General features: G+C 32.4%; 1 protein-coding gene across 1 annotated transcript in view; it reads right to left on the bottom strand.

The window, feature by feature from the left end:
* LOC143071297 (uncharacterized) overlaps positions 1-18812 on the bottom strand; it is a 41823-nt gene extending 23011 nt beyond the window's left edge. Inside the window, exons 1-12 of the mRNA XM_076245523.1 lie at positions 18708-18812; positions 17045-17108; positions 16182-16258; positions 14542-14582; positions 11742-13143; positions 11304-11374; positions 7897-7968; positions 2712-2849; positions 1832-1954; positions 817-888; positions 539-669; positions 63-155 (exon numbers count right to left, since the gene is read on the bottom strand). Coding sequence (XP_076101638.1) covers positions 63-155; positions 539-669; positions 817-888; positions 1832-1954; positions 2712-2849; positions 7897-7968; positions 11304-11374; positions 11742-13143; positions 14542-14582; positions 16182-16258; positions 17045-17062 — 2238 coding nt within the window. The 5' untranslated portion in view covers positions 17063-17108; positions 18708-18812. The remainder of the gene's footprint in view (positions 1-62; positions 156-538; positions 670-816; positions 889-1831; positions 1955-2711; positions 2850-7896; positions 7969-11303; positions 11375-11741; positions 13144-14541; positions 14583-16181; positions 16259-17044; positions 17109-18707) is intronic.
* Between the last annotated feature and the right edge of the window lie 7146 nt (positions 18813-25958).

Below are 25958 nucleotides of genomic sequence, written 5' to 3'. Positions count from 1 at the left end.
CACGGCTCACTTTCCGCTATTATATAGAATTAAACAAACACAGTGTATAGTAATTTGATTACCTCGTTTCGATCGTTATCACCAACGGGTACATAAAAAATCTTAACTGCATAACCTGCTATTTGTCTAATTACACTGCCAGTCTCAGCATGCCTCTGTAATAAAATAGTGTAAAACGGTTACACAAATTAACTGTGCTTTCAAAATAAAATATTTGAACTCGAATTGTTATGTTAATGTTATCTGGTTGTTTTTTTGTGAACTATCATTGTCTATTTGTCTTTTTCTTTTTCAGCCATGGCGTCATCAGTTCAATTCCAATTCATAAATTTGAAAGTCCCTTTGGTATCTTTTGCTCATCTTTGATGAAGCACCAATAAGTTGCTGTGGAAAGCATCAATAAGTTACTATGAAAATTATTCATTTTAAAATTGTTAATACTGTAAGAAAATTTTAGATTTCATGCTAAATAAGTAGCAATGCAAATCTTATTTTACCAATTATTTTTTTTCAAGTAACTATGACTAATCTGACGTACTTGAAAATCACCTGTAAGATAGGAAGGGTTAATATCTTTGTCTAGTTCCGGGTGAGTATTAGCCGACATCTCATCGGTAAAGACTATCATGTATCCAGGAACTTCATTATCGGATATCTGTGAGGTAGCACCTGTTTTGAAGAAAGCAAAAACTGTATTTATGAACAATTAAAATACTTTTATAAATTAAAGAATTTTACTGTTTCTACTCCGAAAAGAAAGTTATAATCTCACTAGTCAAAACTAATGATTTCTTACACCGAAACGTCTTTATTTACCTCCTAGAGCACCAGCTAGTCCCATCAATAACCCTCCAACCAATGGCGCTTCTCCTCCTGGTCTCAACTGACCTATAATATAAATTCACTTTCTATTTTAAAGGAGCATCAACTACGATTTCGACACTATAACTGAAAAATATACTATTTGGTTTAAACAATAACATGAACGGAAAATGGAATAATATACGTAGTGATTAGCTGTTAATTTGTTCAGTTTTGTCAAATAGTGTCCCCACTATTAATTGTTACATTGTTCACTTGCAAGCACTATTTTGTATCATTTAGATACGTATGCATGACGTATGCATGACGCTATTTTTATTTTTACCTCAGTTGGTGAATTTAAAAGGAAACCTTGCCATTTTTTATTTCGCTCGTATCACATGTCTATCGGCTATCATCAGGGCCAACAGATTTTGTCAATTGATAACTAGATGTCCCTCTGTACGTTAAGCAAACGTCAATTAATGATTAGAAGTACAAACCTGTCCATACTTTTTCCGATTCCATGAATTTTTGATCGTATCCTTATGCACCTTTTTTAATATGCGTTTAACAGTGTTTTAAATCGAATTTGAGCTTTTGAAATGTTTTATCATTGGTATTTCGGGACAAGTCTTATATTTTGCTATACGGATAACGATTTCCTTATTTTTGAAAGCAGCACTGTTACCTATATATATATAGTTGCTAACTTCTACGTAGTTTAGTTTATGATGGAAAGTTATCTCTTTTGCAGTCATACCACATTTTCTAGTTGTTTTTGTACCGTTTCTGCAATAAAACTACAAATACTCATTTTGGTGTAAGAATATTTTAAAAGTACGTCAAAGGACAAAGAGTTATGTGTACAAAAACTTCATATTAAACCGATATTAAATATAATAACAGAAAAAATAATATTTACTAAAAATTCACCCGCCTGATCTCAAGATATATCACACTCATCTATTTTTTTCTCATTCAATGACTGTTCTCTCTATAATAAAGATAACACATAATTTGTCCTCACCAATCTCTTTTAATACTAAATCATAATCACAAGTAGATTGAACAATCAAACTAGATGTTCCTCCAAACACAGCCAATCCAATGTTATCTTCTAAGTGTCGTGTCATTTTAACATCTTTAATGCCTGTAAAGGAAATTTTGTCATTGATTTATTGCACTGCAGTTTCAGGGAAAAGACATGTGGTGTTAAGACATACAATAAATAAACACATTAACATTATTCAAAAAGAAATCTATGAAACGTGTCTTTGTGTCTATGAATAAAGACCAAAGTTTAGATGATGTAGGAAATATAGATTCTACCACTAAATCTAGTATGATACGTATGGTTATCCACTCGAGACAGTTAAATTTTCAAATTTCGTTTTATGTATCTAGAATTTAACTGTCGACAGGGGATACATATCGTGTTTGACGAGATTTGGTGGTGAAGTAAGTTTCTTCAATGACTTTTAATCTATATGTAGACAATTTTAATCCTTTTTTCCGAACGACCTGCAAAGAGATGTATTTTTTCTATGATACGTCATCAGGCGTGGTCGCCTTTTTTCATGGCATCATAAAAGGAATTTCATAGGAAATCAAGAAAGTTTGACGTTATTATCATATTTAATCAAAGAGATCAAACGAGCCCATTTATAGTTAATCAACAGGTGAGGAAACGGATAAATCAAGTAATAATTAATGAAACCGGGATAACCTACGCTGCATAACTGTAAGACGACAAAAACAAATAGTTTTGCAAATGTTCAGATGTCATTCGTTGATAATTGGTAGTAGTTAGGTGGTTTGTTCAGGATGATGTTGACCAACTTAAAAAAAAAAAAAAAAAAGATAAAATTCAGTTATGCATCGACCTTCTCGACAGTTGAAGTAATTACCGTTCACATATGTCTTTGCTGCGTCGATCATTATATCAAATTTGGCACCTCTCATTCGTTCAGAGCAATCTAACACCAAGGTAACATCATGGCCTTGCCGTCCACGCTTTACCATCCTAGACTGTAATCGAACCAATGCTGTAAAAAAACAAAATGGCTAGCAGAATTATTAAGCGTTAGATAAATTAAAACCAATGCTAAAAGTTTAATTTCAGTACTAACTGACAATTATGTGTTGTATATTATATGCAGCGTAGATAATTCAAAAGTTTTTAAAATACAGAAACTCATGAACTCACGATGCGTCACATACATTACAGTACCAGACTTGGGGTAATTGTAATTGTAATCGATAATCAGCTGTAATTGATTACAATTTTTCAAGTAATCATTGTAATCATTAATCAGCCAAAAAATCTGATTACATGTAATTTAATTTAATCAATTACTTTTCAAAATACCCTGTAATCCTGATTACTTTATGATTACATTCTGATTACAATGAAAAAAATCTGAAACTGTGTTTATGGTCAATAAATGAATCTTTTTGTTATTCTTATTTAATTACTAATAATATTTAACATGTTAAGATAGTTTGGTTTACTTTTTTTTTATACAGCATGATAATTGGTTTGTATACTTCAGTAAAAAATAAACTGTTACAGTATTGAAAATTCTTCAATGGCCTTAGTAAAAGATATTGTACATATATTCACAATTTAAAAATTTACATATATATAATTGATAATAACTGTTATATTCAAGTAATAGTTTTCTTTAACCCTTAATTATAATCTTTTGTTAATGTTGTGATTTTTGTCAACTTTGAATTGACAGGTAGGAAACTAAATAATTGAAGGTTTGTTTTTCTTGCAAATACCAATTGAGTATAGCTGTAGGACAATATGTATGGTAAAAGATAAATCAGACATGTGATCATTTATCTAATTAGCACAAAATTAATTAAAAGTTGGACAAATATCTTGTTTAAAATTAGCAAAAATCTTTTTGTATGTATTTGGACTGGACATGTAAAATGCAATGATTTTTAGGACTTGTATTTTGTTTACAATTTGATTAAACTGGTAACTTTATTTCATCCATATTTTAACTTCCTTAAACTGCACCTTGAAACAAATATAAATTTAAGTCTAGAATAGGTCAGAAGACAAACAGCAAACTCTTTTTATAAAGCTATATTCAATTGAAGTCAAAATAATTCAGAGATCAATGATGATAAAGTGCAATGGGTCATAACCAGTGACACAATATTCATGTATGTATGAAGTGAACTTTTGTGGTTTATTAAATAGATGAAGTGTGAAGTTAACATTTTATAATATAGCAAACAAAATACTTTCTAAAAAATGCTATAGTTATATTAAATGTTTATTCATTCACATCATACGAAATGTATTTTTTTTAATTCATTGTAATCAGATGTAATCATGATTACTTTGCCAATGTAATCATTAATTTAATCAGACTCTTTCAGAAATGATGTAATCATTAATTTAATTTAATCGTACAAATGACAAAGTAATTGTAATTTAATCAATTACGTTGAAAGTAATCGGACCCATCTCTGTACAGTACGGATCAAGAATCACCTTAGTACAAATAAGAATGAGCTTACATAAAAGGCATGAGTATATGCCACTGGCTTGTGGTAATACGTAAACAAAGGCAGCAGTAGTATACCGCTGTTCAAAACTCGTAAATCTATGGACAAAAAACAAAATCGGGGTAACAAACTAAAACTAAGGGAAACGCATTATTTATAAGAGGAGAACAACGACACAACATTAAAATGTAACACACACAGAAACGGGCCAGGCGTATGAACGGCCTAATACGTATGAACGTCAAATATCATAAAGCTTTATCAAATAATTTTATAAAAATTGACACAGAGAACATACACAACAACAGATTTCTACTAGCATGTAACTTATAATTCAGTATAATTGAGATTATAGATATCATCTAATCATTGGGACATTCAGATTTACCTAGGAGGATCCTGGTTTTGATATACAGAGTTAAGGAGTATATACAATATACCTAGTATTATGCGTAATGCACAATAAAAAACATTAGTTTTTACAGCAGAATGTAATAAACTAATAAGAAATACCCTGATTCAAAGAAAATGTTGTATTACTATTATCCTTTAATTTGGCTTCAGGCACAAGTCATGATAGTGAATATTAGAGGTAGTGCGTTGTAACACAAGGACATATTTTAAATGAAAATGTTACATTACAATGAAATCTGCATAAATAGAACGAATGTTGAAAAGCAGTAATTATTAATCGTTTGTGTGCACAAATATGTATGACGGCATTTAAAACAAATTGTAATTTTTGCTGAAAACAAAAATGCTTTAAAAAAACACATATGCAAAGAACTACAGATTTGTTTTAAATTTTGTTAAATAAAGGCAACAGTAGTATACCGTTGTTCAAAATTCATAAATCGATAGAGAAAAAAACAAATCCGGGTTACAAACTAAAATTGAGGGAATCTTATCACATATAAGAGAACTACGACACAACAGAGACACAATACCGAAACGTAACACACAGAGAAACGAACTATAATGTAACAATGGCCATTTTCCTGACTTAGTACAGGGCATTTTGTGAAAAAAATGGTGGGTTGAACCTGGTTTTGTGGCATGCCAAACCTCCCGCTTAATGGCAGTATTAGTTATAACATTACAATTACAACATTACACGACAGGGTTACAATAAATAAACAGATAAATGGGAGAAAATATAGGACAGAGAAACAAACGAATAATAGCCCTCCAAAGGTAACAGGTTAAAAAATATTTTTATACACTAGACGCGCGCTACGTCCACACAAAACTAAGATCAGATGTAAAAAGTTTGAAAGCCATAACAACAACCAAGTTGAAGATCGACGAGGACCAAAAGTTCCAAAAAGTTGTGAGGCCAGGGTTATCTGCCTTGGACAAAACATCATTATTATCAAGAATAATACATAGTTTTGCAAACAGTAAATTTTATAAAATGACTATATAATAGATATACATGATTAAACTGAGTGGTGACTAGCTATAGAATAAAAAACAAATAAATTACAAAATCACAGCGCTGTAAGCCATAGTCAATGCAACGCCCAAAGTGACGTCACATATTAATTTCTAAAACGTGTTCCGAAAATTAAGAGAATTTGGATGAAATAAAAGAGTAGATTTGTATGACTCATCTAACTTATATTAATAACAGAGAAAATTATAATACTAATTAATATTTAATTGAAGAAGTAATTAGATAATTAATTGTATTATCTAGCTTTGTGGTTGTTTCTTCTGATCAAACTGAAAACCAAATATATAGTGTAAAAATTGTTGATCCAAAATTAAATCTACCAAATGAACTTGATGAGTAGTTATCCCCAAACACAACACAATAATAAAACAGAAAAAATACGATTTACAACTACAAACGTTTAAACATTTGAAAAAATCCGATGACAACAACAAACACAACATCAAAACCAAACAAATTAGTTTGGGATGGATAAGTACCGTGCCACGTCTTAAAGCAATACGAAAAGAGAGACGAAAGATACCAAAGGGACAGTCAAACTCATAAATCTAAAACAAACTGACAACGCCATGGCTAAAAATGAAAAAGACAAACAGAAAAACAATAGTACACATGACACAACATAGAAAAATAAAGAATAAACAACACGAGCCCCACCTAAAACTAGGGGTGATCTCAGGTGCTCCGGAAGGGTAAGCAGATCCTGCTCCACATGTGGCACCCGTCGTGTTGCTTAGAATTCACACTCAGAAAAACAGTCACATTCGGGAATCTGTAACGTTCGGTAATAAAAAGATCAGACGACGTAATGACATACCACAATCTAACACGTGGTAAAAATGTTCATAGTTAGTTTGGACAAAGATACATCGTATGGATCAACCAATTCGTGATGGTGTCCGTAAAATTTACGTAGTGTCATTTTTAATCTGTCCTCCTCATAACTTTGTTGGAGCAGTTTCTGTGTTAGGAGCACACTCCTGTATATGAATTAAGTCCGTATAATGTGAACATACACGAGAATAACGTATTAATTGAGATATGAAGGGTCAGAGGGTATGTTACTGGTGAGAAATGGGAAATTGATAATTGGGAAGTTGAAATCGTCCCGTTTATCATAGATTTTCGTGTGAAGTCGTCCATCTGTGTCAATATTGAGGAAAACATCAAGGTATAAAGCAGTCCTTCTAGTATCAGTAGTATCCTTAATTTCAAGTTCGCTGGGATACATGAGATGCAAGTATTGGCTGAAATATGGGTTATTCAGTGATAGGACATCATCAATATATCGGAAAGTGGTGTATTGATAATAATTAATAATTAATTGCATTGACAAAGTGCATGTGCTGTGCTTTTCAATAAGACAAGTACACACCCGTGATATCGCGGGTCCGTGACTGAATTAAAGTATATAACTATGCCTAAGCCTTATTTTAGTAATTGGTATTGTCATCTGATAAAGTCATGTCGATTATAAGATACACATTTTTCTCTGCTTTCAAATCTTTCTGTTTGAACCCGTCGACCTGGAACTTATCAATTATTGTAAATATTAATTATTTGGAAAACAAAAGGTCCAGGCTATCCAGGAATGGGGTATTTTTTTAATCAACAGCATTGTCCTATATTAGTTATCTTAGAAAGTCTTGCTGGTTGTTGAATAAAGCTACAATAGGGAACAATTTGATAATGATTGAATTTAGTAGTGTCAGCCCTTTGATTATGATCCGTGTATATAGCAAAATCCTAAATACACCGTTTGGTGGTGCGCCTGTCAAATGCGGAACGTACAGATAAAGTAATATCTAACAGGTGAATATACTATTGGTATCGGTATCGGATTAGACCCGGAACTTGTTAATTATTGGCAATATTAATTATGTGGAAAACAAAAGGGTCTGGAGTGGTGTAATTTTTAATCTACACCATTGTCCTATATTAGTTATATATAGAGTTGAATTCTTTAAATTTATCGTTTTTACCCGATGACGGCTGACAAATTGGACCTCGTAATTTTAGTATTATAGATATATTTCTATAAATTTCTATTCATCTGAAACATTTCTTGATATTTCTAATTGATTTATAAATATTGTGTTCCTTACCATTTTCCCTTAGTTGTTCAGCGTATGACATCCATTCTCTAGTAGATCTGGGTTGGCTGAAAAGACCTGGATCTGTTTTAATGAACAAATATTTTTTAATGCAGATTGAAGTCGATTTTTTTATTTTATTCTTAGTAGATATACTTTTGCATACTAAAAATACGTTTCACTATCATACGGTACTGGAACGGGTTAACAGCTGTTTACCAGTCGCGAAAAGACAAAAGACTCTCTTTCTTTGTAGACAACTGGTAAACACATTTTGATATGAAACGGTCAGCTCCTATGACTAAATTATTGTGTCATTTTCCGCCTTTCGGTCAATTTTCAGACTTATCTACTGCGGTTAATTATGTAAGAGGGACGAAAGATACCAGAGGGACAGTCAAACTCATAAATCGAAAATAAACTGACAACGCCATGACTAAACATGAAAAAGACAAACAGACAAACAATAAAATTGAGAATGGAAATGGGGAATGTGTCAAAGAGACAACAACCCGACCAAATAAAAAACAACAGCAGAAGGTCACCAACAGGTCTTCAATGTAGCGAGAATAGTATACATGACACAACATAGAAAATTAAAGAATAAGCAACACAAAGTACTGTTCAGACAATTATCGATTAGGAAATCTTCATTATATGTTCAGTGTAAGCTGATATTCAATCATAATTACCTGTACACGCCACCTTATTCTGAATTGTCTGAAAAGCTACTGAACAGTACTGAAATGACTGCAAAAAATGAAAACACCACGATATAATTTTCATGCGTCCGAATCGATTTTCTGAAAGCGAATTGCTCGAACAGTACTGAATTACCGCAGTGGATAAACTATAAAATTGTTTGAAAAACAGAACATGACTTAATAATGTATTGTTTAGACTTTTATGGTAATGTTGATATCAACATGAGCGGTTAAGACTAAAACTTATTTACTGGTGCACACAGTATTTGAAGATTAATACTTCATGTTCGGTAAAACCAAATAATACAGAGTCAAAGTAAAAAATCAAGCGATAATCTGTGTTTGTTCGTTCAGTCAAAATAAACATATCGTAATGCCTCATTAGACGCTTGAAAAACATTTATGTCAGAGAAATTATTGACGCGTTCGTGAATTCCGAAATGAGAATTAGAAGAAACAGTCGTGATAAAAAAAAACTTAATTGATTCATTGATTCTCCGTTCGGTTGAACGCATGTAATAAATCCACTTTACTCGTGGGTATATAAAGCAGAGGAAAGCTAATGTATGTAAATGAAATACATTGCATTATTGATGCAATCTATAGAGAATGAGAAAGTCTTAGTCTCTTACTGAAGATATGGCAAAACTGAATAATTACAAAAATGGGATAAGTTCGCTCATTTTCTAAACGAAAAAAGCCAAATGAAGTTCGTTGCTTGAATTATATGATTAGAACAGAATGGTAACTGATGATATGTATGTCAAAATGAAAAAAGGTAGAGGCTAACCTTGTGTTCGCTATTGCACTTTCACATGGGCTTTTGTCAAAGCTATACGATGCGAGAAAAAAAAAACATTTTGATAGCTAGATGAGTATAATCTTAAGATATTTCACCGGTTCCACCATAGTTCAAACCAATGATGCTAACCAAGATTTAATACCTTTGTTCTAAAGAAAAACAAATGATGGAAGGATAACAAATTAAAAAGATCTCTTCGACAGAAAATAAGACGGAATGAATTTTTAAAACATTTTTTTTTTTAAAGATCATTGATGTAGAAAAAGAGGATGTGTTTGCATTTTCTGGTGGCTTGGGAATGGCCAATTTTGTCAAACATTAGAAAAATACCGGGCCATTTATCAAACCACCTCTTAGAGCAGCAGACCATCATTTATATATGGTAGTAAATGATACTATTGACCAAATGTGACCCCCAAAAAAATGAACTCCTACTATCATCAGGTGATTAGTATATTCTATAACAAACAGACAATCAGATGGAGTTAAAATAAATAAAAACATATAAGGTTTTTCAGACACTTAAAGTTAAAGTCATGCTGTTGAAATAGACTTTTAGAATCACATTATATTAGTGACATTGCAATTGAAAATCTTTAGTTAAAAAAATATGAAGATAGTTATCAAAAAGAATTTTAAACTGTGAAAACCAGAACCAAATTGACGTTTACATTTTGTTTAGATTTTGATCATTCAAATAGTCTTGTAATAACCTAGGAGATTATGGAAATATAAATTCTGCTTTTTCCTGGTTTACGGGACTAGTTGAAATTAATTGGTGTCTTGTGTTTTCATCGTTTGAAACAAGAATACAATTATTACTGATTGTGAAGTTAGATGGTATACATGAATTAGGGTTTGGTATTATTTGAATCAGAACCTTATTTTAGATATTGTTAAAATACGTAGAAAAGTATAGGATTAATAGGTAAAGATAATATCAGGGTTATCTAAGTTGAACTCTTAAACGTGTAATGAATATATCTAATATTGTTAAGGTATTTTTATTCTTCAAAAGAATCCTCAGTTATATATAACAAATGAATATTTTGCAACACAAAATGCAGGTATCAATAGCTACAAAAATGCAAATAAATTTTCGCGTGGGAAAAACAGCATGCGTTGAATCTTACTTTCTCTCCCCCCCCCCTCCCCCCACGAATATTAATTGGTCAACTCCTTAGTAGTAGAAGAATATTGATAGATTTTTCCTTTTAACTTATGAAGCCTTAGTTTCTTATTTTTATCTGTACTAACGTTGACTTTGCTTTTAATCAAATTAACTATGTATTGCTATACAGAAAGGAAAACGCATGGTCCAGCATAATGTCAATACTATTTCCTTATATTTTGTCGTTGCATAAGGTCATGACTTTCTCGTAAGACTGTTCGTGGTGTCGTTCTACTCAATCCGTTCGATGCTTACAGATAATTATTAAGTCTTGGAATAATATTTATTAATTGTGATATGCTTTTAACTTGCTTTTCAGTAACTGTGAATGTTCTTAGATCGGTACTTTTGTGTTTTCTGAGTTTATGTTACTTTTATTGCTTCAAATATATTTGTTATACCAATACATATTAACATGTTGTTCTTGTGTTATGCAGTTACACCACTGTTCCCAGTTTAGGGGAGATTGAACACTAAAAGGCATATTAATTAATTAACCCAACCCCATTATGTATTTGCTGTCTATCATATTTGTGGTGTTCGTTAATTGTTTTGCTATAAATATGGCCATTGGTTTTCTCTTTTAAATTGTTTCACGTTAAGTCATATCGGGGTCTTTAATAGCTGACTATGCAGTATATTTTTCATTCATTCATTGTTGTTACCGCAATCTCATTAGGACTCTGGTGGATAGTTCTCTCATTGAAATCATACCACATCTCCTAATTTTTATCTTACATACTGTATCCGAATTCTTGATCAGCAAAATCATGCACTTGACTCATGTGTGACAGTCTGTTCATATCTGACTTTCTGTAAAAGTAAAATACTGAGAAATAATAATAATTTCATTTTTTTTTCATTTTTTTTTGTGTGTGTTTTATAACAAAATGAGTCGGATTGTATTTGCTGTTTGGTACTGTAGGAACTTATGTTCCTTATTACTTTGTGTTCATTACCCAATGAGTGTTTTTTGTTCATTAGTATTCCAGTAACACTGTTTCTTTTTTTTTATCTGGCTTCATTATTTATAAAATTAAGAAATGTCTACTAACTGAATTAACTATCGATTAAATATTTAACGAGTTGCATATAAAATATGTTTTCATTACTTGCGTTTTCACCAATATACGTGTATAATGTATAAGACTATATCTTATGTTTTAATAGCTCTACACACCTTCTGGTTGGGTGACTTTTATTCTCTATATTAGGTGATGGAGGCGAATCTTCTGGAAGCTGCTTATCTGATTGCAGGTCATGTTCAAATTCAAAACATGTTTCTTTGTTATGATATGCCACACGGTTATCAGAACTCATTGCTGAACGTTTTTGTTTATATCCGAAATCATTTTTGCATACTCTATTTATAGAACTCGGTGTATCCTTCTCTTTTGTCTTTGTTTTAACTGTTCTAACATCTCCGGAATTCTTCAGTCTTGATATATTATCATGTGGAGGCTGATTTGGAAGAATGTTGGTAACTGATTGCTCGTTCCGTTTACTCGAATCTGCACAAGCTGGGTCTAATGAAACATTAATGTTGTTATTATTGCCCTCTGAATCGTGCATTTCTTCCTTATATTTCGTTTCCTCACCAGAAAAGCTGTCTTTAGTGTCTGAATTCTTGGTTTTATGATATGCAACACGGTTATCAGAACTCATTGCTGAACGTATTTGTTTATATCCGGAATCATTCTTGCATACTCTATTTACATGACTTGCTACAATGTTATCTCCTGTCTTTGTTTGAACTGTTTCAACATCTAAGAAATTCTTTGGTTTTGACACATTATCAGCTAGCTGTTGATTTTGAAGCATACGTGTATTTTTTAAAACTGATTCATTGTTCTTTACGTTCATATCTGCACAAGCTGTGCTTAAGGAAACATTTATGTTCCTATCATTGCTCTCTGAATCATGTTTATTCTCCTTATATTGTGTTTCCTCAACATAAAAACTGTCTTCGGTGTCCGTATTGTTGGGCTGGTCTATTTGTGCTTCGTTAGATGAGACATTAGTTTTTCTGTCTTTTCTGTCTGAATAATTTATTCTGTGAACTTTGTCTGCAAAGCTGTCTTCTGTGTCTGTTTTATTGGTCCTATCTAATTTTGCTTCGTAAGATGAGAAAACAAAGTTTCCGTCTCTTCTTTCTGAATTTTGTATTCTGTTAACTGTCTGTGCAAAGTTGTCTGTGTTGTCCGAATTGTTTTCTCGTCCATCGGGTTGTGTGTCAACAGACGAAATTTGACTAGAAATTCCACAATCAAAATTATCTTTTGTAGAGTCTGTATGCCTACCAGAAATACCACCAAAAAGGTTGTTGTCTTCATTGATATTTTGCAAAGTACCACTTCGTTCGTTCGATTTAACAGAAGGTGGTTTTCGTAAATGGCATTTCTGATCAGTTGTATCCCCTAGTTGTGACTTGGTGCTACTTGTAAAACGTTTAAGTTTTTTAATGTCAATCGTAAGCTCGTCAACTCTCGAAAGCAATGTAACCACCATGTTTGTGACTTCTTTCAATGTACTGTAATGCTTTCCATATTTGTCTTCTAGATGCCGTATAATCTCTTCCAGTTCTAATATATATATTGATATTTGATTAGTTGAAGTAATGTTATAGTACAATGATAGATAAAGGCAGCAGTTTTTAATTGAACTAAGAAAGGGTACATATAAATTACGTATAAGGATATATAAGGTGCAACGATGAGTAATGTGGGGTTTTTTTTTAATTTGAGGATAGAACACTTAATCAATTTCAGTGGATGGCGAAAACTTTAGCAAAGAGATTAATAAATCAGTAGGGCTATAAAAATCATATTTATCAGATATTTTGAACATTTCGTTACATTAGATTTTTTATATAAACTTTGTTACAAAAAACAGAATAGCCAACGAAGATTCAAATGTTTAGTTTTGTGAAGGGATAAATGATATTTTGTAGACAACCACTCTGATCCAAACAAAACATTTGATGAAACTGAAACCATCAAGATGATTTTTTTTGTGTGTTTTTTTTTATTCACAACATATTTGTTATATTGGAGGACACATTTTGCAACATAGAACAGGAGTTCTTTTGAATCAAACTGTTGTCCTGTTCTTGCCGATTTTTCCTTTATGCAAGTGAGCAAACTTCATGTAAACGTATGTTTTAGGGTGTCATTCCAAGTTGGTTAACCATTATGAAATAGCTGTGTTACATACGGCCATTTATATGTTTCAATTGTCGTAGCAACAATCATGGCCTCTTTTTCCAAAATTATCACATCACCGAATGAGACAACACCGAGTTTATTCTTACCATTAGTGACACGGCGGATGCCACATAAAGGGCAGGATCTAAGTACCCTTCCGGAGCACGTATGAGTACACAAGAACACCCATTACTTAGATAAAGGTTGATCATAGGTATCGTAGTTGTCAGTGTTAAACTTAATTTTGCAATGTCTGTGTTTTGTAGTCTATCATAAGTCTTAAATGACGTATTAGTATTTCAATTCCAAATTTCATATTCAGTCAAGATTTATGGTAAGAAAACCTTCATGGCCGATGGCTAACGAATTTTGTGATGATTAAGGTATAGATAAGGTTCAAATACCCAATACCCTATCGCGTTGTGCCTTGTCACTTGATATTTCTTATTAACGGTCTACATAGGATTGACACCACGGATGCCTAATGGTAAGCCGGCTCGGAATACCCTTCTAGAGAACCTTTACTTTTTCTGTAATGTTGTGTGGCGATTGTTTGTCTATTGTTGTTTTTGTTTGTTTTTGCCTTGATTTAGCCAGTCTCTATTCGACTTACGCGTTTATATTCATTTTTATTTTGTTTTTTTAAAAAAATCATTTTGTACATTTTTCATGATGTTTGAAATAACATGATTTACTATAATAATTTAAAATATGAAGAAGACACATATCCACTTATGTGGCTCTTATTTTTGTATATAAACCCTTTTGCAAACTTACTATAAAACTGCTTTCTAACCAGGATAGGTAACGTGTCTTCGCTATATAGAAAAAGAAAATAGCATAATAGAGTTTTTGAAACACAATTTAATAGGATAAGCATTTTTTTCTAGCAATATATTTACAAGAAAGAAAATTATCTGATAAGCATGTGTTGCTGATAACTTTTATTAATTGTTAATACAGTTTTCGTCATTTAGAAAGTTAATAAACAAAACTAAGAAAAAAATATTTCCCATAGAACATGTAGAATTGAATATCATTTTGCTTTTTATGTTGCTATATTTTTTTTTTGAAAAAACAACAAACCGAAAAGACAAAATATCTTACATGTAATGTATGATGTGCGCAATTTTAATGGGCATAGATAAACAAGGTCGTGTTTTCTATGAATGTTTATCAGGTCCATAGGATGTTGGATGTGTACCGATTGGCTAGAGTACTCTCAAATCTATATTAAGTGTCTTTTTGTTGTGGGAATGTATAAGTACTTATCCATGTCCACTCTGTGTGTACCAGGTTTATAATAACATGAGCAACACAACGGTTTTGGTGACTATGTTGAACTCATTTATCCCATCGAACTAGAGATAAAGGATACTACAGACACAGTTAAGTCGGCCTCATATCTTGACTTACATCTAGAAATTGACAATGAGGGTCGGTTGAAAACAAAACTTTACGACAAAAGAGATGATTTCAGCTTTTCCATTGTGAGCTTTCCATTTCTAAGTAGCAACATTCCAACAGCACCTGCATACGGGGTATATATCTCCCGATTGATACGATATTCACGTGCTTGCATTTCCTGTCATGATTTTCTTCATAGAGGGTAGCTGCTCACAAGGAAGCTATTAAACCAAGAGTTCCAAATGGTGAAGTTGAAATCATCCCTTCGTACATTTTACGGACGCCATGAAGAGTTTGTTGACCGTTAAGGAATAACCGTTTCACAAATGATATCGGATATGTTCCTTACGTCGTAACTACAATCCCTTCCCTTTCATGAATGTGACCTACCGAATAAGACTATTTACCGGATTTGTTATCACACAAGCAACACTACGGGTGTCACATGTGGAGCAGGATGTGCTTACACTTCCGAACCACCTGAGATCACCCCCAGTTTTTGATGGGGTTCGTGTTGCTTAGCATTTAGTTTTCTATGTTGTGTATCGTGTTCTATTGTTTACTTGTTTGTCTTCTCTTTTTTAGCCATTGCGTTGTCAGTTTATTTTCGATCTATGAGTTTGACTGTCCCTCTGTAATCTATCGCCCCTCTTTTGCTGCTGAGTAACATATCTGTGTTTTCTACATAAATAAGATCTTTAGTTTTCTGGTTTGAATTGTTTTACATTGTCATTTCGGTGCCTTTTATAGCTGATTCTGTGGAATGGGCTGTGTGCATTGTTGCAGGCCGTATGGTGACCTATAGTTTGTTAACTTCTGTGTAATTTGGTATCTTGTTGAGAGTTGTCTCACTGGCAATTGTATCACATCTTCTGTTTATATTGCTCATTAAATGCAACAGGTAAATTTGAAAAAGTCAACTTGGAGAGTTGTTTCATTGGCAATCATACAACCTGTATTTACATTACCTGTTCCTATATTTACATTACCTGTTCCTATATTTACATTACCTGTTCCTATGTACTTTCCCACATATTGTTCTTTGTGTCTGTCTCAGTTCCTGTATTGCATGATTAATTGTGGAAAGCTACAATTAAGTGAAAGGAAAAAGAAAAACCAAGTGATCAAGTATATGAAGTGAAGATTGATTATATGGTAATTTTACATTTGAAATCAATCACAAATTAATTCATAATTTCATATATATATATATATAAGCCGTTATATAAGCCGTTTTCATTGAAATGAACATAGAGAGAATGCGACCAAATAACATAATACATTTTATAGATGTTTTATAAATTCCTCAATTGTGATTGCAAGACCGCAATCGCGTGACATTTCAAATTACTGTTTTATTAATAAAAGCTTCTTTTTGTAATGGTATAGGGTTGTAAAAATACAAAAAGTGCTTCTGTCTACGCTTTTCCCTTTCAATAATTCTACAAAAAGAAGCATTTAATTCTATGCATACGATATCATATCACGCCTTTAATGGCCCCGTATATAACGTAAATGATCTCAACTAACAAACGTTTGGGGGAATGGATCCCCGTTTGTTTTCTTTTTACATTTGTATAACTGTTCTGTTATATTGTATCTTTTTTTCTATTAATATGTTAATCCAGAAACTAATACAGTATTTTCATGCGATACGCACTGTCCCACTCATCTTATTTTACACTAATAAGAATCCTGGTTCTCGAGCCTCGTACAAAAAGAGATATTTTGAGACAATATATATTATTCTATACGAAAGGAAACCTAGAAGCATTAAAGAAAGGATTAGGAGTATAAGACTTAATGACAATCAACTGTTTTCAATGAATGGGGTAAAATGAAGATGAAAATTTGAAAAAAACTATCAATTTACCTTTGCGTCGATATCCATCAGCAGCACAGAATTTTACTCATGGGGGTCATTATAGTATCCGCAACTTTAAAAATAAAATAAAAATATGTATATAAACAATTGTTTAAACAACTTTAAAATTTAAATACGTGTATCAAGATCTGTATTTCAATTTGTAGGTCATTCAACACTTTCTCTTATAATTCAATATATTGAAAATTGTATAAACTTATATCGAGCACCTAGTAAGTGGCGTAAGCAAAATGTAAATACTAAAAAAATAAAAAGATATGCAAGAGACTTATAATCTAAGACTATTACATCTCGCAATAGTATAGAAATATTTGACTTTATACACTTAACACTTTACTATAACACAACATTTTTTCCATTCTTAACTAAAAGACGCATTTGAAAGAGTTGGTACTGCTTTGTTTCATAAAAAAGAATGACTAACGTAGATATAGGAATCTTGTCTTAAAGAAGGATAAATCATACTTTGTACAAAATAACTCTGATTCAAACTAATTTAAACATTATCTGAAACAGTCGATCATCAACAAGATGCTTGATCGTTTAATTTACAACTTATTTTTTACGTTTTGATGACGAGTTTTTCAATAGACAATCGACTTTCTCATGAGTACCAACTGTGTTCATATGAGTTTGACGTCATACAGGAGCTTCTTTGGGAAAAGGAAAATGATCTAGAAAGCATCCTCCGCTTATTTTACTTACTGCTATAAATTATTTCCTGTCACTAAATAGTTCAAAATTTGGTAACTATGTTGAAAACATCTATGACATCAAACTCGATACAACAGTTACAGTTAGGTCTGCCTCGTATCTTGACTTTCATCTTTATTTAGACAATGAGAGTAGCCCGGGAATTAACAAAATATTTTGCAATAAAAGAGATGATTTCAGATGGTGAATTTCCCATTTATATTGCGAAATATTCCATCAGCGCCTGCATATGCAGTATATATTTCCCACTTGACACAATAGTCTAGGGTTTGCGTGTTCTATCATTATTTCCTTGGTATGGGGTTGCTGCTCATAACTAAGATACCAAACCAAGAGTTCCAAGTTGTGATATGCATTCCCTCCGGCGCACTTGACAGTTGTCTCATTTGGAATCGTTCCACATATCTTCCTCTTATAATTACATGTACATATAATAGCATACAAACGTAAATCTAAACGTAAGGTGGACGATTTTCACTATTTAAAACTAAAAAGGAAAACATGCCTAGCAATCGAAACATGTATTTTTAGCGACACAGTGTATCATATTGAAACCGAACAAGGAAGTTAAAAACTAACAATGGTATTGGTATGGATAACAATATATCTTATTTATATATGGAAACCAAACCTTAAACGGTGGTCATTTATTAGAATATGCTTGTAATTTTATCATAAAAAAAAACGCATTCGTGTATATACATTTACATTTATTTGTTCAAAAAGAAGAATTGCGTACAAAACAGATAAAAATTACGTCTTAATTACAGAACCGAAAGCATAACCCTCAGTTTAGTACTTACATTATAAGATTAATAAAAATTCTGTATATGTCAACAATTAAGCAAGGTAGCAACGTCTGATAAAAATGAGTCTTTCAGTTGCGCAATATTTAGTAAGGTATATACAATGACAAACCTCAGTGTGACATACTTACATTCCCTGTGTGTCTCTGAGTTGTGTGTTCTTTAAATAGGAAATTATACTTTTTGGTTTCCCAATGGCTATTTTTAACATATCTACATTTACAGTGTTGTCGTTCTTGTATTTTTATAGCTTAATAAAATATACTAAAATACACACGAAACGATGATACATATTATAAAGCCCATGCCATGTAAATTATTTATTTTACACTTTTTATAGTTTGTATATACACCGTGTATCATCGTACAGCGGATATAGGTACCAACCAAGCGGGCATGATCGAATTTTGAACTGACACAGTAACGAAAATCTTTGTTTTGTTTTATCAACATTCAGTGTACATTTCTCAACATCTGAAATTCCTGCTCCAATATATTTTTTGCATCGATTTTTTCCTATTTATAAGACAACTTTTATATTCTAATAGGAACAATTAACTTGTAAAAGGGCAAGTAGTTGTGAATGTCAATACCAACTTTCAATTTCGATACAATTGTCGAGACATGTATATGTTTTACCTGAAAGAAAGCTAATACAGGGCAGAAGTAATGGTTACCAATCATAAAACTACCTGTGGTTACTCATTCAGTGAACCTTTAAGGGTAATAAACGAGTATGAAAATTGTGTTTTTGTGTACGGTGTACAGCAACTTAACTATGCACCGTACAGAAGGATGTATGTGGTCAGCTAAACACCGTACACAACGCTTTTTTTTTGGAATAAAATATCGAAAAAAACATACGCATGAAAGATTTCAATGCCAATTATTGATACAACTATTACACACGCAAAGTGGCCTTCTATCAGAAAAAGAGTTGCAATGAATAAAGAATATTATATCGGACGAGACGAGTGCCAACTTTTTTGACAAGTATTTACACATGTTTTTAGTAATCGTTCTTGTTTTTGGGAAAATAATGAGACATCTCTAATCATTAACCTACGACCAAATCATTTCTTAAAGCAACAATTGTATTTAGATTGAGGTACACATTGATATAATGTGAACAAAACAAAGATTTTCGTTACCGTGTGAGGTCAAAATCGATCACACCCGCTTGGTTAGTTCCTATATCCGCTGTACTGATGATACACGGTGATATATACGTTCTAGCATATGTGAGAATATGGGTCAAATCGGTGAACATGAATTTGACAACCAATGCCCCTTTAAAGTTCACAATATTTATCCTACCTACTCAAACAACCGTATGGAAAGTCTAACGGTTTAAAATTTCAACACTGCTTATTATGGAAGGATTTGTAAGTATTTTACTCCGACTTGGTATGGGAAAGCTCTCGAGGAAAGCTACCTCTGCAATTTGACCCTTTACACAGAAAAGTGGTGGTAGATGTGGAAGAGTGGGTGTATTGCGGTTGACATGGTAATTACTTTTATTGTATGTTCATTTGTAATTTGAAATTTGTATCTCTGTATTTGTAATTTTTTTTAAACAAATTTTTTATATGACAATTGGCATTTAAATTGCATTTATTTCTTTGAAAAGTTATCTATTCAGGGTTGGGTTTTACTTCGGTTTTATTTAAGGAACAAAGGAGAGTAACTAAGATTGTATTTCAGATCCATGTTAAAAACATTAACTCGTTGTCCATGGCCGATGTATCGTGCTACTTGTGGGCAAAATTTTAGAATATATACAGCTAGCTTTATACTTTATTAAGGTTGGAGCCTTTTGGTGTGTGAGGTAAAATCATTTGGGAGCATGTAGTGTTAGGGGCATTAATAAAGTAAAGAAATTGTTTATCTTGGCCGTGTCGCAGGGATACATGTATGTTTTAGGGAATTTGTTCTGTAGAATAGTTTCGTCTATATATTCTTTGTTTTATCTTTTTTGTAGCTGACCGGGGGTTTGTATCCTATATATCATATATAGTGGTAGTATTATCTTTTCAGTTTATCTGTGTGCGTCGTCAACAGAAATACCACCATTCACTCTGAACACTCCTATATATATATATATATGTAGGTATTATAGGTTTACTCGTTCATCTGATGTTTTATGTTATCAGACATATAAAGAAACCATACTGTTGACACTCGTTAACTGTGTCAATTTTGAAGTTAACAAATGTAACCCCTATTTTTGGAAAGAAGGGGACCCTAAACACATTTTTGTTAGGTCTGTGGATTGTTTTCGAACCTAGAAATCCGAGATCAAGGTACACAGACAAAATAACAAATAACTATGTCTAAAACGGGATTGCAAAGCTCACATTTAAAATCTAATTATATCCTGTATATGAAAAAATTGTCATCTGAAAGCAGGTTAATATGCAGTATATTTTACACGCACATGTGCAATATTTCAATTGACCATCAAACTAGACTCAGGGCGAATTCCGATGTTATTTTTATCAATGAAACAAAAGATATGAGAGCTTTGGTTTTTCACAATCTAAACGTTAAAATATAGAAATCTGATTCCGTTTTGCTCATAACAATTAATTTACAGTATATCTGAATTTTATTCATATTGGACTTTTCAGTTCATTTGGGTATTATTTGTATGTCCTATGTGGTCATAACGCTCTTAAAATGTTTCGATGCTTATACATTGTTTTTTTTCTTCAAATATTTGACTTTGAGCGTTCCTGGTGAAGGTAAATCGAGAAAAGCTTTTAAGATACATATAATTCATAAAGTGTTGTTTCAATTTCTTATTGTTTTCACAAATTTCTCGTGATACTGAGATCGAGGTTGTGAGTTCAAATCCCGCAACACAAGTATTTTTCTCTGAATACTTTTTTTACCCATACAGTATATGCCTTTATATGTATATAACTGTATAAGTATAAAAAAAAATTCAGAGGAACCAATGTGATTAAACACTGATCTATCACAACGTGCGTGCTCGTATGAGGATCATGCCGGATCTACTGATGAGATAATTTTAAGAAGGAATCCGCTGAAGCTACATTTACTAAAATAATGTTTGAATGTCACATGTAATTTGTAAATCCAAACATGGACAGTTCAAGGGTTAGTTTGCATGGTTTATATCATATAGAAAAATCATATAGTACACAAAAAGGAATTCAAGTGGGTTACAAACGTAATCTTCGTCGCCAAATAGAGTAAAGTTTGAACTCAACTTTTAAAATCACTGGCAGCTACATGTACGAAAGCAGTGCTGACTAACAGACTTGACTGCATACGTCTAAAACAGACAAGACATAATCAAAGATCTCCACCCTTAGATTTAATGATTTGGACGTCCATCAGCCAAAAAAAATGCAAATACATATGTTGCTCCGAAATGTTGTGTGTTGAGCGGTAAAGCAGCAAATACCACATTACAGGTTTTATGTTTCATTAATCATTTCAGCCATCGAAGGATCAATTCAACAGATATTGATTCGCCAATCCCACCATCAACCAACAAAAACAGCAACTAGAACACACACACACAACGGGAAACGCGTGATAGAAAATTAGATTAGGAAAATTGAACTAAAAGATAATCAAAAGAAAAAGATAACAAGATAGGAAAAGATATGTCCGATGAAGGCGTTGAACAACTTTATCAAGGTGTACATTTGAAGATCAGAGATAATGTAATGGAACATACCGCTTTTACTTATTGCCGTTTTGGACATCATGACTGGAATAAATTCCACTAAAGTTATTTTGTGATTTTAATACTAAACTAGAACACACCCGCGAAATCGCGGGCATTCAGAGCGTAGTTTAAAGTATGTAAAGTGTTGTTGGAAGAATTTTGTAAAATACAGAATGACTGGAGAATTTCAGCAAAAGTATCATAAGTCATAGGTTATTGGGGACAGAAAAATGTTTTTTTACCCGCCACCTTTATTTCCAAAGTTCCCAATTTTTCGTTTTCTATCAACTTCAATATGAACATACATTTAGTATGTTATGAACATTTATTTAAGTAAGGAGCCTGTAATTCCGTGGTTGTCGTTTGTTTATGTGTTACATATTTGTTTTTCGTTCATTTTTTGTACATAAATAAGGCCGCTAGTTTTCTCGTTTGCATTGTTTTACATTGTCATTTCGGGCCTTTTGAAGATGAGTATGCGGTAGGGCTTTGCTCTTTGTTGAAGGCCGTACGGTGACCTATAGTTGTTAATATCTTTGTCATTTTGGTCTCTTGTGGAGAGTTGTCTTAACATGGCAATCATACCACATCTTCTTTTTTCTTTAAGTAATCAATGAATTTTGTAAAAGATTTAATGACTGGAGAATTTCAGAAAAAGTATCAAAAGTTCACATGAATAATTTTAGCGCTTATCTGTATATTATGAACATTCATTACTATATAAATAAAGCGTATTTACTTTCAATTCTAAGTTTACTAATCGATCCATGGTGATCATTGATATAGTATACAGACCCTCTCTATTTAATAAACTCTGTGAACGCCGTGGATAGTAAACTTGAAAATGATAGCAGATAAAATTCTGAAAATACACTTTCTTTATTCGTAGTATAATGTATGTTCAAAGTATACAGAAAAACGCAAACCGGAAGTCTAATCTGACTTAAAATTTCGTACAATGACGGGACAATATCCGGATGCCTTTTTCTCGTTTTTCTCCTAAAATAACTCAATCTGAATAATCATATGAATGGATGACAAATGCGACTATGCACTGTACCTATAGGACACAGAGGCGTGTTGATTAATTTATTCTGGAAAGAAGAGAAGAGACACCAAAAATGAGGTCTTCTCGTTTAATAGTATAGATAAGAATGTTTTATTAACATTAAAAGCTGCATTTGGTGTCGATCCTTTATTTGTATAAAAATGAATTGGACCCGGGTGGATTTTTTTTCCACATGTTATAAAGATATGACAGAATTGTGGTTATTATGGAATGGAGCATTGGTTTGATTTCACAAATCTAAAGACAACAATTGTGTCGTAAGTTATACTGCAAGGTTCATGACTTGCGAGTATTATGTTTCATCAGAGTTTTTGTGAAATGAGTCGCATTACCGCACGTATATCCCTCATTATGACTAAGATCCTAGTGGGCCAAAACATACTGTTCGGTAACTTGAAGCCAGTTAACAATATTGACAATAAAAAGGAGTAACGGGAATCACTAAAAATACCACTCAATAGTAAACAGACCATATACACCATCAACACCCACTCTTAAGAAAAACACAGAGGCGTGTTGATTAATTTATTCTGGAAAGAAGAGAAGAGACACCAAAAATGAGGTCTTCTCGTTTAATAGTATAGATAAGAATGTTTTATTAACATTAAAAGCTGCATTTGGTGTCGATCCTTTATTTGTATAAAAATGAATTGGACCCGGGTGGATTTTTTTTTCCACATGTTATAAAGATATGACAGAATTGTGGTTATTATGGAATGGAGCATTGGTTTGATTTCACAAATCTAAAGACAACAATTGTGTCGTAAGTTATACTGCAAGGTTCATGACTTGCGAGTATTATGTTTCATCAGAGTTTTTGTGAAATGAGTCGCATTACCGCACGTATATCCCTCATTATGACTAAGATCCTAGTGGGCCAAAACATACTGTTCGGTAACTTGAAGCCAGTTAACAATATTGACAATAAAAAGGAGTAACGGGAATCACTAAAAATACCACTCAATAGTAAACAGACCATATACACCATCAACACCCACTCTTAAGAAAAACACTGAAAAAAGGTCCCAGGTTAGAGGAGGGTTGGGATCCCGCTAACATGTTTAACCCCGCCACATTCTGTATGTATGTGCCTGTCACAAGTCAGAAGCCTGTAATTCAGTGGTTGTCGTTTATTTATGTGTTACAACTTACATATTTGTTTTTCGTTCATTTTTTATACATAAATTAGGCCGTTAGTTTTCTCGTTTGAATTATTTTAAATTGTCATTTCGGGGCCATATGTCGTATGATTAAAGCACACAATTTTATTGTGCAATCAATTTTTAAGTTTTCAAAAGATTATTACATCTTTTATTATAATGATTGATGTTTTTTTGTAATTGTTGTTGTTAATATTCTAGTTGGAAATTGACATAAATTACTATTTCTATAGAAAAATTCAAATACTCCTTTCACATTTTAGATAGATTTATTCAAACTATTCTTTTACATATTTATTTCGATTTCCACAACATCTGAAATTTAACATTTTAAATTTCCTTGTAAAAATGTTCTTGTTTTCCATGGCATACTTTTCAGTCCACTGTTTAGCTTCATCGACGAACCGTTGTGTTTCCTTTTGAAACATTGATAAAACTTGAGGCTCTCCATACTCAGTTGGCTTTGGGTAAACAAGTAAGTCCTGGATAGATTTCAACATGCTGAGTACTGTTATGTCTGGTGACCAAATCGATGGAAGCAGAATGTCCATGTGAACAATTCCGAAAGAATCAACATTCGGATGAAAAATTTTAGTTTTGAAAGAAATCAGTGGTGGACTTTCTGGATATCCTGATGGAAAATATAATTTTAAAGCAAATGTACCTCCTTCATATGGAGTATCTTTTGGTCCTTGTAATTTCACTCTCCATCGGAATATATCGTCATCTTTAATTGTTATTGCAATTCCTTCTGGTGATTCTCTCTCGACAACTCGGAGTTCTGACTGAAGTCTATCATAAGAGTACCCTTGAATAACCCGCATTTCTATTTCTTCTAACCCTTCTGATTCTAGAGGTTCCTTTTCGTCGTTCATTTTATAAACTTCAGATTTTGTATTCGCACAAGTTTTGAATAAAGTAGCAGTTTGACGCCCTTGTGTCTCAAAGCCAACATACAGACGTCAAGGAAACAATTATTACGTTAACGGCTTACGATACAGTTTGAGGGGAGGTAATGACTTTACTAGCGTAAAATGTTATTGATATAACGGGAAAAGTTGCATTTTTCGACTTATTTTAATCTTGAGTTTAAAAACGAGTAAATTGACCCTCTTTTTCAAAATTACATTTAGTTTCATTGCTAAATTAGATAAATGTACATTTGTTCTCGGGTGATACTGAGACCTATAACACATTACATTAGTAGTATCAGGGTTACACCAAGATTATGTTAAATGAAATTGGATACCCTGCATTTATCATGCTTTTTAATAACATATGGTCAAATCAACTGACGAAAGACCCCTTCCAAAATCACGCCCTCATGGTACATTTAATACTGCATGCACTTTTATGTTGCCTAGCTATATCGATATAGTAAGTTAACGACTAAATTGTAAAAAACTAACAGATGCACAATTAGATTGTTTGATTGATGAAATCTGTCACT

Source organism: Mytilus galloprovincialis, chromosome 4 (assembly GCF_965363235.1).
Source record: "Mytilus galloprovincialis chromosome 4, xbMytGall1.hap1.1, whole genome shotgun sequence".
NCBI lineage: Eukaryota > Metazoa > Mollusca > Bivalvia > Mytilida > Mytilidae > Mytilus > Mytilus galloprovincialis.
Note: the sequence above shows the minus strand (reverse complement) of the source record. Positions and strands in the feature narration are given on the sequence as shown.